The 16,832-nt window shown below is 36.4% G+C and overlaps 1 protein-coding gene across 6 annotated transcripts in view; it reads left to right on the top strand.

Moving 5' to 3' along the window:
- ERC1 (ELKS/RAB6-interacting/CAST family member 1) overlaps positions 1-16,832 on the top strand; it is a 426,664-nt gene that overhangs the window by 224,524 nt on the left and 185,308 nt on the right. For all 6 annotated transcript variants that reach the window (XM_081130861.1, XM_081130858.1, XM_081130859.1 and 3 more), the window contains one exon: positions 14,973-15,133. In XM_081130861.1, coding sequence (XP_080986987.1) covers positions 14,973-15,133 — 161 coding nt within the window. The remainder of the gene's footprint in view (positions 1-14,972; positions 15,134-16,832) is intronic.

Genomic DNA, 16,832 nt, shown 5'->3' with positions numbered 1-16,832 from the left:
TTACTTACCCTTAAAAGTCTTAAACTGATTTCTATGTCAGTAGTGATACGGGTTTCTGAGGTGAGTAGCTGTGCAATCTGAAAGTATTACGAATACAAACATGTTTCTCAAAACTGTACAGAGTTGTTCAGTCTTATAAAAAAGTTCAGTTGTAAGTTAGCAATATAAACTGCTTTTTAAGTAGTTTACTGATTTCTGGAGAAGGTCATCTGTTTTGTCAGTGCAAAGATTGAAGCTGCTATTGTTCAAAGGTATTTCATTTTTAGGAAGTAAGGTGTTACTATGAAACCTTTTGTTGACAAACATATGGAGAGTACTTTTTAATGTTCCAAGAATACTAGGAGCTGTGACAGTTAAATTCACAATCACTTTCTCTTTGCCATTGTATGATCGTTTCAGTATTTAAATCAAGCTCTGTCAAGAGGAACCTAGTAAGTTTCATTGTAGACTCTTGCTGTAATGCCCATGAGTTTGAATCTCCTTTGTTATGGTGACTGGTTATGAAATCAGTCACTTGACAGACCCTGAAGTGAGACTGCTGGAAATACGTCATGTCTGCCTTCATGGTGACAGCTGGCTACAAAACAAACCCCACCAGAGCCATTCTGCAATTGACAAGGGACTTCAAAGGCCACAGGGCTGCCACTTCAAAGAGAATTCTGCCATCTCTGGCTTGTTGAAAGAAGTTAAATGGCTGTACCCTGCCATAGCAAAAATCTCCATGTTTAGACTTCTCCTCCTTTTGATCTTACAAAGATGTATGAAATGGGCTTTAACTTAAAGGAATCATATAGTGTGTAGTAATGGCAACCCAATATTCTGCATTTCACTCCACTTATTAATGGAAATTACTCAAATATGTTCAAATAACAGCAAGTCTGAAAACTCAAATGTCTCAGAGGATGAATGTTCAAAAGAATAGTTGAAAGTCCGTATTAATGTTGTAGTAGCCACCTTCACAAATGTGGAGTAAGTCAGATGATGGATAAAATGAAACTCCCCGTGTGTTTTTAAAACTCTCCTTCAATTTCTTCTTACGTTTTCACCTCCTTTAGTAGAATCGGATTCTGAATGTTTATAGTAAGAATGGCTGGCAGTTAAAACCTATACTCTCAAGGCTGATTGGCATAGTTTAAGCGGACACTTCTCTACTTCTAGTAACTGTAGTTAAAATTTTCAACTACCTTATACTATTTAAAATCTTACTTAGTTATGCTGGATACAATTTTGAAATAATTATCTGATCTTTGTATTAAAAACAAAAAAGATCTCAGTTTTAATGAAACTTTTAATAAAAGATTAGAATACTAACAAACATCTTCCAGAATTACAAGGAAAAGGCAGCAACATGAATTTTTCCTTTTAGGATATTGAAAGCCCTAAAAGATATCCCTTTGATGGAGTCATGTTTAGTATACTTGAAAAAGAAAAAAATACTTCATAAATAACATGGCAGTAAAAGTATAGAGATTTTATATGTGATGTAAAGTGAGAGTGAGGAGGGTTAGCTAGAATTTAAAGTTATTATAACTCAGTGACATGACCTTTTCTTAATTACATGTTTCCTTCTCACCCTATGTATTATATAGGAATGAAAGCTGAGAATCCTTAGATTCTTTTGCCTGGATCTATTTTCCCACTTCTTCAAAAAATTTCCTTACATAAAATTAAAAAGTTGAGTTGGCAGAAGCTTTAGCCACTATAACGTCCTCTATAATTTTACCAGATGGGGTCAGTAGACAACAACTAAAGAAACTGTGAAGGAAAACTGAAGCCCCCAGAAAATGACCACGTATGATGGTATGACAAAAATAAAAATTAAAAAAAATTCTATTTACACGAGTTCTTTAACAAATGCATTTGCGTTTGTGTCTTTTGTTTCATAGTTTCTTCCTCTTGAAAATTTTTTGATAGGATAGTACATGATTGGATTGTCCCCGAAGTTCAGGAAATATCTATGTCTCTGAATTTCAGCTTGAGATTTCCCTTTTTACTCAACAAAGGGACCATATCTATATTTTCAAAAGTTATAATCAAATGAAAAGATTAACTGCAGTGGAAAAGAAATAAAACCTTGGCACAAAAATTGAGCCACAGAGAAGAGTGCCAGAGTCTATAGATATTGGTTTTCAAAGTAGACATGTTTATATACGTCTGTCTAAACTGGATAAGCACCGCTGCACTGGGTGGGAAGCACTCTTGGAATCTGTGTGGCAGATCTGTAACAGATGATATTTAGTTTGCTTGTAATGAGTTCTTGGGGCGTTTGGCCCTTACTCTGTTATCTCCTACTGAGAAGTTTGATAAACCAAGTTATTGATGATAGAGGCAGTCATCCAAGATACGTCTGAAGGTGAAGTCATGAGCGCCAGATGGCTTCCCACTGATTTTTATATGCAGTTTATGTTCTCCTTGGCTGCACCTTCCTGGATGTTTTCATTGAAACATATTTTCCTAGAGAAATTTGCACAGCAGGATTTATCCTACACTACAGATAATTTTTGTGTGTGGCATGTCTGTTTTGGCACTCATTTGTCTCTTCCTCTTATCTCCACCCTCTTTAATGAACAGATAAAGAGGCAATAAGGGTTAGTGTAAGTGCATTAAACCAGAAGTGAAGTGATGTGGAGTCTATTTCTTCTTTTGTTTACTAGTGTGGTTTAGGGTAAGTTCTGTATTCTTTCTAAGCCTCTGTAGCCTCATCTGTGAGAAGTAAATTATTGTTCCCGCAAGTGTCTTGGTAGGCTATAAAGGCAGGATACAAGTGTTGAGTCTTCTTATCATGGCCACAATAATCCTGTGTGTGTGTGTGTGTGTGTGTGCGCGCGCGCACATGCACTCACGTGATGCTTATGAGTTCCGTCTTGGTGTCCTTGGGTTGCCAGACAGTTAATTCCACCCTTTTATTTTTCTCCTTTTGCTAAGAGTAAACTTTTGATGAGATCAAATAACTGTCATTTCATTGACCAATATTTTCTTTGTAATCATTTTTCAGGGGTTCTATTGAAATAATGTTTTGTCCACAAAAATGTGTCTCTAATTAGTGAAATATCATTCTGTTTACTTCCAGGTAGCTGTTTGACTTATTTTTTCAGCAGTGCAAATAAGGATTAAAATTTTCAGTTAAAATGCCAGTAAACTTTTATTTTTATTGTTGAAAACTTAAGGAAAACGTATGAAGCTGTTTGATTCAAATTGTTCATCTGATCCCAGAAAAAGGGCTCAAGCCCTAAATGCTCTCTTCTCTGTTGGTGACTTTATACTAGTGAAGGGATTGCCATTTTCTGTAATAAAATGGAATTAATGATTTCTTCACTTGAAATAATTTCAACCAAGAAAAAAATTTCTTTCAAAACCTGGACAACTTCTACAGCCCTTCTAGCACCCACTTTATCCTGTTTATCTGACTTCCTAGCAAAGCAGAAAAAAATTTTTTTCAGAAGAGAACTTACCAGGGCTCAAAGTTCAAGGACAGTTTTGTCATTCCACCTCTATTTGTATTTCTTTTCCTGAATTACTCATAAACTCTAATGAAATATAAAGAAGTCTCAGACCCACATGCAGAAGAGTGTAAGATTATGATTACCACATTTTTGTTACTGCTGCTGGAGAAAGAAAAGGTGATGTTATTTAGATTATTTCCGTCTTTTCTTCCAAGAGTTAGGAACTATGGAGTTTATGTGGACCCATGAAATTATTAATTTTTGTTTTACTTGATTCTGATATAGTCTTCTTGTTGCTAAAAATAAGCAAATTTTAGGAGATGTTAATCAAGTAACAATCTTCTAAAAAAATAATTTTCAGTGCTTTCATTCAGATTTTTAGTTTTATTTTTGATAGTATGTTACCAATAAAATCACCTAAATAGAGTTGGCAGTGAGTTAAATACTGTCCTTTCTTAGATCCTCTTTCCAACATCGGTGACATGAGAGTCATAGCAGCAGGGGACATATTCTTTGCTTTGAAAGTGTGTATGCACATTTTATTGATGTCTGATTTTTCAGGCTTCACCTAGGAATGGTGAGTGCTTATTATAGCGTTTATCTACCCAAACTCTGAGTTGATTTTTTTTTTAAAGGAAAATTTAGATGGCTTGAAAAAGATGTTTTTCTTTCACATTGTCATGTTTCCACTCTTAAAATTTCTTTTCAGTTGAAGATTTGTTACCATAGCATATTATTACTGGAAACCTAAAGCTGTTGCCAGTGAAGGCACCCAGCCAATCAATGTGAATTTACCTCATCTACAAGTCAATCTTAACCATGTGGATACTTATGAACCATATTCTTTTATAGAAATATCCGGCATTGTTAAATGTCTCATGGGAATGTCAGCCATATTTTGAGAGAGAGTAAAAACATTTTGAAAATTCCTCACCCATGGAGCACATTAATTAAAGTGTCATTTGTGAATTTTATTCTCACAAACCTTTGGCAGTGTTGACTTACTGGAGAAATGCAACAATATATAAAAAGAGAAGAAGTCTCGTGACTCCCAGAGTTGAATTATGGAAATAGGGGTTTCTGTGGTTTCTTCTTCGGTGCTGCCTCTGTGACTCCTGCTCGCATACGTGTCCTTCGTAAAGTCAGGAGGAAAAGATAGCAGTGGTACCTGGCAGTTCCTAAGTTTGATACAGTGCTGAAGTCAGTGGTATCTGTTTCCACTAGGTTACCTCAAGAATCACTTAGAATATTTTATTTTCAATGAATGGGATAGAAAATTATAATCAGCACTATAATATAAGTCATATGCATGTAAATGGGGACTAAAAGCAAAAATAAAATTTTTAAATTCTTATTGATAGCATCTGATTTATTTTGAAGTTATGGTCCAGTGGGACCAGGGCCCACCCTCTTCAAAGAACCTAGTGGAGTTAATATTACTGTACCTCTCATCCTGGATTTCATCAGACATTGTCTAAAAAATAAGCCCCTGATCATTCATCCTCCGCCACACCTTCATCCCTGTATTGTTCAGTACTTTCTTGCCTTAACCCAGCTCTCCAACCCTTCTTACCCCTTTAACATCTCCCTACTAAGTCACCAAAATTCACAGATTCACCTCTCTTCTTTCATTCATTTAACAAATATTCATTGAGTATCTACCTACTCTGTGCCAGGCCCTGGCACATACGTTCTTAAGTTTTTTTCTTGAACCATCTTTCACCTTCTTTGCCTGAAGTGTAATCTGGCCTCTCCCCTGGAAACTCCAGCAACCCTTTCTGTGGTATGTATTTATTCTGATCTTAGGGTCAGAGGTAGGACTCACATCCTTGTTTCCTGGGGCATTTATTATTCCATCACCTTCTTACAAGAATCGTTGCTTCTTCAAGGCTCATGTCATTTAGCTGTAGCATCGAAGCTTTTCGTTGAAGACTTTTGTTGTCTCACTGACTTCAAAATCTACATGGATCACCCATTTGTTACTCTGTCTTCTCAGTTTCTTGACCAATGGTCTTTGCTTCCATTGACTTTCTTCATTCTGTATCTAGCATTCTAGACCTTGTAGTAATCTAATCTACCTCCAGCTTCACTCATTAAGCATCTTCCACTCTAGTCACGTTTTCTATCATTTTAGCTTTCTTGTTCAGGTGTTACCACTACACCTGTCTTTCCACATCATTTGAACTTATCCGTCTGCTGGTGTATTCTAATTCATTAGCCTGTCTTTGCTTCCCTCTCTGTTCAGCTTAGATTCCTTGGCCCATTATTTTAGTAATTCTGATTTTAACATTCTAAATCCTCTTACTCCTCTATTTAGTCAGAACCCTTTGGTACCTTCCTGTTGCTTTTGGGATAAAAGCAAAGTACCCACTATGGCCTATAAGAGACCTGTGCACATCTGGTCCCTTCCTCCCTCTCCTGCCACATTTGCCCCCTTCTCCCCTTTGTTCTCAGGGCTTATGATACTTTGATTTTTTTTATCTTCTCTTGTAGGTATGTGCTTTCCCACTTCAGGGCTACTATACGTTTCAGCTTCTGGGACCTGAAGCTGGAATTCCCCTTTCCTCTCCATCAGCTTTCTTGGGGAAACTTTTTCTAGGCTCCTAAAACATAGATCAGAACCTCATGTTACTCACAATTATGGCTTCCAGTAACTTCTTACATAACTCTTCACAATTTATAATTATTTATGAACTTTATTAATTCGTTAGTATATCTCTATGGACTCTAAGCTGTAGAGTGATAGGAAACATGTCTTTTGGTTTCTGTTGTGCTCTCAGTGCATAACACATATCATCTGGTACATGGTAGGAAATCAGTATTTTGGAGGAGGAAAGAAGGGAGACAGAAAGGAAGGATGGAAAGATGCACAAGTGGGCATGGGAACACTCCCCAGAGTAATTCTTTAAATATACTTGTAGAAAGCTGTTCTAGGACTTTGTGAACACTGATAACATTGTAGCAAAGTGGTATTACCTGTGACTACAATGGAATTTGACTGTCTAGGTTGGAATCCTAGCTCAGTCTCTTCTGGCTGTATGACCTTCGGTGTGACACTTAAACTCTGAACCTGTTTCCTGTTCTATAAAAATGAGGATAATAATAATAATACCTAATATTAACCTCGTGGCATCATTGTGAGGATTTAGTAAAACAACATATGTAAAGCACTTAGAGTACTTCAAAGTATTCATATACTGTAAGTTGCTATTGCTATTATCATTGCAATCACTATAGCTATTCCATATTCACAAAGTACTGTGCTATTGTTATATATCTTGTCAAAGAATTACCATGCATTGGCCAAAAGAACATATTGGGAAAAAGAGATTTCTAGTATAAACACTACCATAAAATTCTGTTACATATTCTCTAAATTCAAATCCTTATTAGTAGTGATTGTGAGGTACCTAAAGGTATTTGTTACAAGAGGATGGTTGAATGTATGTATGTAACGTACGTTCTCACTAATACTTCAAAAATGCCCCTCACCTCTAGCTTGGCAACTGTTTTTGTGTGTTTTTTTTTGTAATTATAAAACAGAGTAGTTCTTAATCTGGAATTTCCTTGAAATTAAGAAAATAGTGGACTTCTCAAATGAAATTCTGACTTACATGACGAATACTTAACCTCTAGATAATTTTCTTTTTGTACTACTACTCTTTTCCTCTAATTGTTGTTTTTTTCCCCCTTTGGAGATTTATGCCTCTTAATCTCCCAAAAAACTATAACAAGATTTTCCATAAGCATCTTGGAAGCTACAGAAAGTCTTTTCCTCTCAGTGTGGAACAGAAGAAGGTGGGAAACTTGAAGTTGCAGTCTTTGCCAGCACCTGAAGCACCCAGTAACTTTGCTTTCTTAAGGAAAATGGGTCTGTGGTAAAGTCATAATTTGTTCCCTTCTTATTTTGAGTAAAAGTTTATTAGCTTGTGATTTAAGCAAACCATCTGGTCCTGCTGGCACTGCAGACTATCAAGCCCTGTGTTTTCTCCTTAATATGTTACTGGAGGCAGTTAAGTTACATACTTGAATCCCAGCTTTGGCCTGGTCTTTTTGTATGTCTTAAAACATATGCTTTTGAAAATTGTGCTGTGACCTCAAGCACATTTTTAAATTGTGGAGAATTTCTTCATTGTTTAGTGTGGTATGTATCTCTTCTTTCTTCTACTCAGCTTTCATTACCATCATTTCTCAGTAACTATACTCAAAACTGTACAATAACTGCTGTGTGGTAGGCATGTAGTGGAATAGATAGCCAAACAGAGATAGTAAAATGTGTTCTCCGCGATTATGGTAAAGTAACAGAAAGTGCGAAGAATTTCCGTTTGACCTTGAGACTGTTTCTCTGTCTTGGAGCCAGAGCACAAATCAGATGATTATTTGGAAATCCTGGTTTATCCATTCTTGCCTCAAATGCTAACATGCTTTCAAACTTTTTAAAGTGAATGTATGATCTCAGGTAGAAATACCTTGAGGGCCTGGCACTCAAGTGGATGGGGAAATTAAGCAATCTTTAAGAAAATTATGTTTTAGTAACAGGCAAAATTCTGTAAATGAAAGAATGGAATGAAAGGTAAAACATGTCTATAAACATGGCAGAATAGACGCTGGGAAAATAACTCCACAAAAACAATTGAAGATAGTTAATAAAATATGTATTCATAAGTTGGCAAGAAAGTAAGAATTTCTCATGTCAGAGGGTGAATAGACAGGGAATTTAAAGATTAGTGCTTGATAAGCTGTTGAGCTTGAAAATTGGTTTTTGTATATTGGCAGTCCAAAAGAAAAGGTCCATGGCAGCTCATGGTAGAGAATCTAATAAACAACCAATCTTTCTCTGCTTTTTAAAACAGTATTTACAGTGCCCAAAATTGGTTGTTTGAAAACACCAAGGAAATTGACTGACCTTTGGTGAGACTAAAAAGGAAAAAGAAGGAAGGCACCATGAACAATTTTTAGAATGATAAAGGGCTCATACCTACAAGTCCTGCAGGTATTAAAAAGATACAAGGGGCCCAGTCGGTGTGGCTCAGAGGTTGAGCTTCAACCTAGGATCCAGGAGATTGTGATTCGATTCCTGGTCGGGGCACATGCCTGGGTTGTGGGCTCCATCCCCAATAGAGGGCGTGCAGGAGGCAGCCGATCAGTGACTTTTCTCATCATTGATGTTTCTATCTCTCTCTCTCTCTCTTCCCCTTCCTCTCTCTGAAATCAGTAAAGATATATTTTTTTAAAAAAAGATACAAAGGTATTTTTGCCAGTACATTTGAAAATTTAGACTAAATGAACAAATGCCATGAAAAATGGAATTTAGTAAAATGTGAAAAAGGAAACATGAAAAAAAATGAGTCAGTAATACATTTCCCCCCAAACTTCAAGCCGAGGGAGTTAAACTGGTGGTTTTTAATAAACATACAAGGAGCAAATCATTTCGGTCTGACAGAGACAGTTTTAGAAAATAAAAAGAAGGAATAAGTGATCACCAACATTTTATGAGGGTAGCATAACTTCATATAAAAACTTGACAAAGTTAATACAGGAAAGGAAAAGTTCAGGCCTGACTCAATCATGAATATAAATGCAAAATTTCTAAACAAAATATTGCCAATCAAAAATTAGTGTATGTAAAAAAGAAAAATATTCTTGAAGAAGTGTAGTTTATCTCAGGATTTTAAGATTGGTATCGATGGAAATCTTAATTACTATGGTCTACCTATTTAAAAGATGATAAAAGTCACATCATCTCAAGAAATGCAGAAAATTTATATTAATTTTTAGTTAAAATTCTTAACTGGCTAGCAATAGGAGTTTCCTTAACCTGATAAAGGACTTATTTATGGATAAACCTTTAAGCATTTCTTTTAAGATCAGGAACAAACAGAGTGCATGCCGTCATCATTCTAGGCTGTGCAGTAAGGCAAGTAACAGAAATACATTTTATAAGGATTGGAAGGAAAGAGAAAAAACTATCATTCAGATATGATACGGTTGTCTACATAGTAAATGTATAGATAAATAACATTTAAGAAGGCTACTGGATTACAGTATCAACATACAGAAATCAGTTGCATTTCTATAACCTTTACCAAACAGATTTTTAAAAAAATAAGATACTATTTACTACAACATTTAAAAAGCATATAAAGTGCCTAAGAATAAATATCATTAGAATATTTGAGATATTTATGAGAAAAATCATACAACTTTTTGAAAGATACTGTATTGAAGTCCTAATTATATCTCTTGTGTGAACTGTTTTAGAACAGTGCCTGGAACATGGTAGGCTCAAATATTTTTTGTAGAAATTCAAGAATAGCCAAGATGCTCTTTTGAGCATCTTAGATATCAAGCCTTATAAGCTATAACAATTAAGACAATGTAATTTTGGTGCAGGAATAGGCAAACCAGTTGACCATAATAGAAAGCACAGAAACATACTTGAAAAATGTCAAAGGTGAAGATAGAATGGATTTTTAATAAATGGTATTGAGACATTGGATATCCCTATGGGGAAAATTGACATTGTACCTCTACCTCACACCATATGCAACAATCAGTTCCAGGTGGATTAAAGACTAAATGTGGCCCAGCCGGGCGTGGCTCAGCGGTTGAGCATCGACCTAGGATCCAGGTGATCAGGGTTCGGTTCCCGGTCAGGGCACATGCCTGGGTTGTGGGCTTGATCAGTGACTCTCTCAGCATTGATGTTTCTACCTCTCTCTCTCCCTCTCCTTTCATCTCTCTGAACAGTCAATAAAGATATATTTAAAAAAAAAAAAAAAGACTAAATGTGAAATATAATACTTTAAAACTCTGAAAGCTTCTCAGTCAGACAATCACAAAATAACATAGCAAATTGGATCGGTTAATTTTATTTGTCAACTTGACTGAACGGGGCGGGTGCCCAGGTATCTACTAAAACTCTATCCTGGGCGTTTTTGTGATGATGTCTTTGGATAAGATTAATGTTTAAATCCATAGACTTGAGTAAAGCAGATTGCCCTGCCTAATGTGGGTGGGTCTCATCCTGCTTTATTCATTCTCGTCATTGGAAGGCCTGAATAGAACAAAAAAAGTCTTCCCCTCTCCTGAGCAAGAGTAAATCCTGCCTGATTATGTTCAAACTGGGATACCAGTTTTTGCCTGCCTTTGGACTCGACCTGAAACATCTGCTGTTCCTGGGTCTTGAGCCTGCAGCCTTTGGACTGGAACAACACCATCAGCTCTCTTGGGTTTCCAGCCTGCCTACTGACTCTGTAGATGTTGGCACTTGTCAGCCTCCATAATCACACGAACCAATATGTCATACTATATTAATATAGTCATACTATATTAATGCAGTATGACATATTAATATTATAATGAATTATATTACTAAATATAATACTAATATATTTTGGTTTTATTTATTTATTTATCAAGGTTCTTCAGAGAAACAGAATCAACAGGATATATGTTGAATATAGTATATGTATGTGTGTATATGTACGCATAAACACGCTGTATTCAATATACTATATCTTATTGGTTCTACTTCTCTGGAAAACCCTTACTAATGCACGTGTAATAATAAACATTTTTCAGTCACGTAGATTGGAGGGTTAACATGGCTGGCTTTGCTTTAGTTGCTGGGTGACTGTGGTCCTCATGGCTCATTGTAAGACCCAGCTGAGACTCAATACATTATTTTTTTTTTCTCAATGGTAGAAACTCAGCCTAATCACACATTGCAAGCCTCATCTTGTGTCTGATTTGCTAACATCACATTGCCCAAAGCAAGTCACATCGCTAAACCAAAATCTAGGGTCAAAGAAATGTACTTTGTCCATCATGAGGCCATGGCAGTGATGTGGAAATACACTGTTACTATAGAGGAGTGAATAATTGGGACCACTACTTCAAACTGCTGAAGGCAATATAAAAGTTGGGAATATCATGATCAATGACCTTGGATATAGGAAAGGATTTCTTAAACAGGATGTAAAAGTCACAAATCCTAAAATAAATGCTTAATAAATTTGATCAGATCATTTAAGATATTTCTGATCATCAAAAGACATCATAATGAGGCCCTGGCTGGGTAGCTCAGTTGGTTAGAGCGTCATCCTAATGCACCAAGGTTGTGTGTTCAATCCCCAGTCAGAGTACATATAAGAATCAATCTGTGAATGCATAAATAAGTGGAACAACAAATCGGTCTTTCTCCCTCTCTCTCCCCCTTCCCTTTCCCTCCCTTCCCCTCCCTTCCTCTCTCCCTTCTTCTCTTTCTAAGTTAAAAAAAATAAATATTTAAAAAACAGACACCATAATGAAAGGAACACATAAGCCACAAACTGGAAGAGATTTGCTACACGTGTAGTTGATGAAAGGTTGATATCTAGATTATATGTTTAAAACTCCAAATCCACAAAGATAAGAAAAACAATCTTGGGGTGGGGGTGGGAGGGTTGGGGCTTGGTGTACAGAAATTTGCTGGAGAGTTACAAGGAAGAAGTACAAATGGTCCCTAAACAATTGAAACAAGTTTAACTTCACTGATTATTATTGAAATGATAAAAGAATTTAGTAAAAGATTGAGAAACTTATAATGAAGAAATCAGGCTCTTGCCATCTGCACCCACTAATCAGTGCTATTGCTGAAAGCAAGACAGACACCTCTGTGTGTCTCTTTGTATAAACTGCAAAGCCTTACCTATGGAGTACTATTGTCGGAAAGAAAGGAAAATGGTACCCAAATCTAATAAATTCTTAAGATACAAGTTTCAGTCTATAGGAAACAGGAGAACAAGAGGAACAGCATAAATAGCACCATAAAAAAAAGTCAACTGAATCCAAAATGTGGGACATTGTATAAGACAATTGATCAGAAAAGTTAGTGTTTATTTGAGGACTCCATTGATCTCTTTGTCATCCTTACGCCACTACAACCCTGAAGCTTTGTATTCTATTTTGAAGTCAAGAAGTATGAGTCCTCCAACTTTATTTTCCTTTTTCAAGATTGCTTATATTATTCTGGCTCCTTTTAATTTCCATATGAATTTTAGGGTCAGCTTGTCAATTTTTTGTGGGGGGAAAAAAAAGGACAGCTAAAGATTTTATAGGGTAGCGTTGAACCTGTAGATGGTTTGGGGGAGTATTGCTATCTTAACAATATTAAGTCTTTGATCCATGACCATGATGTCTTTCCATTTATTTAAATTTTCTTTAATTTCTTTCAATGATGTTTTGTAATCTCCAGTGTATATATCTTGTAATACTTTTGCTAAGTGCTATTCTTTTTTTCTTTTTATTGAATATAATGGATGACACTGCTTAACAAAATTATACAGGTTTCAGGAGCACAATTCTGTACACTGTATTGTGTGTTCACCACTCCAAGTCAAATCTTCCATCACCATTTCCCCCCCATACCCTCCTCCACCTTCCCCCATACCCCTTCCCTGGTAGTAATTACACTGTTTCCCATGTCAGTGAGTTTTTCTTTTCCTTTTTTTTCCTTAGTCCCTCTCCCCTCCCCCTCACCCAGCTACCCCCATCCCCAGCAGCTGTCAGCCTGCTCTCTCTGTATGAGTCTGCTTGTTAGTTCATTTTGTTCATTAGAGTCCACATATGAATAAAATCGTATGATACTTGTCTTTCTCTGGCTTACTTCACTGAGCATAATGCTCTCCAGGTCCATTGATGCTGTCTGTCTACTGATGGACACTTGGGTTGCTTCCAAACCTTGGCTATTGTAAATAACACTGCAGTGAACACAGAGGTGTATATATTTTGTCAAATTAGTGTTTCTGGTTTCTTCGGATATATTCCCAGAAGTGGAATCGCTGGGTCATAAGGCAGTTAGTTTCATTTTTAATTTTGGGGTTTGACTCCATACTGCTTTCCACAGTGCTTGCACCAGTGCACCTTTTCTCCACATCCTTGTTGATTTATTGATGACAGCCATTCTGATAGGTGTGAGGTAATATCTCATTGAGGTTTTAATTTACATTTCTCTGATGATTAGTGACATTATTTATACATGCTTACTTGAGTATGCACGGAATATGTCTCCAAGTTATATAAGAAACTGGTACCATTTCTTGCCTGGGGTAGTAAAGGACAGGAGGGGAGGGAGAGTTTTTTGAGATATGTTTAAAATAAGTTCATAAAAGATGGACACATCCCACACTATATTAGAGCTTGTATAAGTGATGCTATCCAATACTGATTTTGTGTCATAAGAACATACCTTGGTATATCAGTTCAATTCCGTTTCAGATAAGATTTTACATGAATTAAACTGATAAAGTGAAATAATTTTTATTGGCAGTTTTCAAAAGGGTGGACAGTGATATATGTTTATGTAAAGGTAGCAGATATGTGAAGATATATCTGAGATCTGCATAATATATATTCTCACAGGACCTGGGACTGCAGATGCTATTAGCTAAGTACATTAACTTGATGATGTCTGAAAAGGTACACAAAGAAGCAAAATCCATAATTATCTGTTTATTATCATTGTTTAGCAGCTGTTACCAATCAACATGGAGACTTTGGTTAGGTATGAGGTACTAAAGGGGGTCTGTTAATAACTCTGATTTGCTATATTGCAATTTTGTCTCCAGACTGCTCTTAGTTTTACTGTCACACAAATTGGTTTTATGTAGGAGTCAATGAATGGAAGATCCCCTATCTCTGCCTTCTCTCACCTCTACCTCTCAAAAGGTTTATTGTCACCAGAATTATTTTTTGCAAGCAGCAGCCTGAAAAACTCTCATGATTGGTGCAGTTGGCTGGTTGATTACCTGACTGAAGTTTGTTTTTGATAATACCGTCTCTTATCAGCATATTTTCTGCTTCTGAAGTAAAATGAACATGTTTATTTAAATCTGATTTGGGAACCACCCAGAAATTACTGTAAAGTACATATCTACCTCTTAGTTTTTCATGGTTTAGTATTCTGTCTTCTTCTCCTGAGTGTTTTTTCAGGTCTTTTAAAAGTATTCTATCTGCTCTCTTATTATATATTATATGTATTTTATTGCTTCCTTGAAAAATTCTACTTCTGCCTTTAGAGCAAGAAGTTATCTGATTGCATTCCAGCTATTTCTTTAAGAAGATTCTTTTTAATGATGTAAAACAGAAAAACCATTTATGTTTATACTAAATCTGTCATTAGTCAAATTTATATCACTTATTTCCTAAAATTTTTCTATAAATAGTTAATATAATTTTGTTCTTTATATCTTTATCTGTGTTCTATTGTTATTTCCATGGAAATTTCTGGGCCATTTCTAAATAAATGCCTGAACTTGTATGTCCTTGGCATTTATCAAAAAGAAAATGACCGAAACTGAAAAGAATTACAGTGGAGGGATGATCAGAGATTTATTCAGTATTTGCTATATTTTCTTGATATATATGCCTGATCCGAAGTTTTAATGGGTGCGTATTCAGCTTTGTGGACCCGGGAGTTGCCCACCGCCCCGTCCTCGGACCGAACCCATCAGAGGCTCAGGCTTTCCCTTTCCGTGTCCACCGCAGGTGGAGGAGTTGCTGATGGCCATGGAGAAGGTAAAGCAGGAACTCGAGTCCATGAAAGCAAAGCTGTCCTCGACTCAACAGTCTCTGGCAGAAAAGGAAACTCACTTGACCAACCTTCGGGCAGAGAGAAGGAAACACTTGGAGGAAGTTCTGGAGATGAAGTAAGTGTTTTCCGTCTTCTTCCTCGTACCCGTGCTTATTAGCGGAAGCGCTTTTCCTCGCTGCCTGCTTCTGCCGCCTGTTCGTCAGCCCTCACGCTGCTGGGCGGCTTTCAGTGCTGACTTGTATTTCTCACTCCCCAGAACAAATCTGGAACAAATCCTGGACGAACAGAATTATTTTTTTACTCCTCTTCATTGAATATAAAAGTCCTCTATAGTATATGTATCTGTATCTAATTCCATCTCTGAAATTTCTCAAATCTTCTGGAAAGTTTTGGCAAGTGGTTGAGCTTATTGAGATGACTGTTGGTCCTGAGATCCTATGATGGCTAGGCGGTTTTTAAAAATATTTCTTTATTATAAACATTTCCAAAGGTAAATAAAAGTAGAGAGAATAGTATAATGAACCCCTGCACACCTATCTGCCATATTTAACAGTTAACATTTTACCACACTCACCAGTCAGTTTTTACAAAATCGTCACTTTTAGCAAGATTTTGCTGTACATATTTTCCTACTTGCCCCACATCTTGTGGTTTTCTGACATAGTAATTTTTTGTGAAGCATATATACATCTGCTAGTACATAATAGAGGCTTCTTTTTTTTCTCTGTGACTTTGAAAAATTCTGGTGTCCTCCTCAGACTAAGTATCTCTTTTGAAACTCCAGTAGGACTGTCTCCTCTACTGTTCCCAACCCGCACCCCTACCTGATTATCCATTCTCATTTTACTGAAACCAAGTCTGTCCTGGGATCCCTCAGTTACCTTTGCCTCTGCAGTTATCTGTATTTTTTTGTATTTTTTTTGGTCTTCTCTTCTGTCTCAGATGAGATTCTTCTTCGTAAGGCTAGCTTCTTATCTTTATCACAGATTTTAAGCACTCATCCTTCCTCTGCACTCTTCCTCCATTAATTTTTTTCTCACATAATCCTCACTCACTTCTATTAGATCCTTCTTCTCTGCATAAATGTGCAACTTCTCTGACCTAATGTAAACAAACTTTTCTCACCCCAGCTAGTTCTTTAAGCTAACATTACCTCTTCTTTCTTGCAACTTTGAAGTATCAATGAATGTTGAATACCAGGATTATAGAGTAGTAGAGGATCTTGCCTTAGTATGAATTTTCATGGTACATGATTATTGTGATATCATGACAGCAACCCAAGAATTGAGGAAGCACATGTTGCAATGTCATCTGCTCATAACGGATTATTAGGCCACAGTGCAAGGTTAAGAGATTCTAACCTTTTAGCAAGCTTTACAGATGATTTGGTCTTCGAAGTGGTGAATATTTGAAGCAGAAATAGATTGATATGCTGGGGGAATAGGGAGAGGTTAGGGTTCTGAGTGTCATCATGAGAGAAATGTTTACAAATATACTTCTCAGGAGCAAGTTAGTGAAAGAGGTATAAGACAAGTTTTTTGTCATGGGTTGTATAATTCGAAGCTTGATATTTTGGATGTGGAGTAGAAGACATAACTCTTGGGTGATAAAGAGTAAAGTCATTAGATTTGAAGAGGTCTGGGAACCATTCCTAGAACACGGTAGAAGATAGAGTTAAGAAAATTAAATCAGCGCTTAAAGTAAATAAGAAAATTGAAGAAGGGTGAATATAATTTGGGGGAAAACAAGGTATCATATGTGATTTTTCAAAACAGAAAATGGTCCTGCTAAAACAACTGTGTTTGTGTGTATGT

The sequence above is a fragment of the Miniopterus schreibersii genome, assembly GCF_964146895.1.
Source record: "Miniopterus schreibersii genome assembly, chromosome: 2".
NCBI lineage: Eukaryota > Metazoa > Chordata > Mammalia > Chiroptera > Miniopteridae > Miniopterus > Miniopterus schreibersii.
This window is presented reverse-complemented; position numbering and strand designations above follow the sequence as displayed.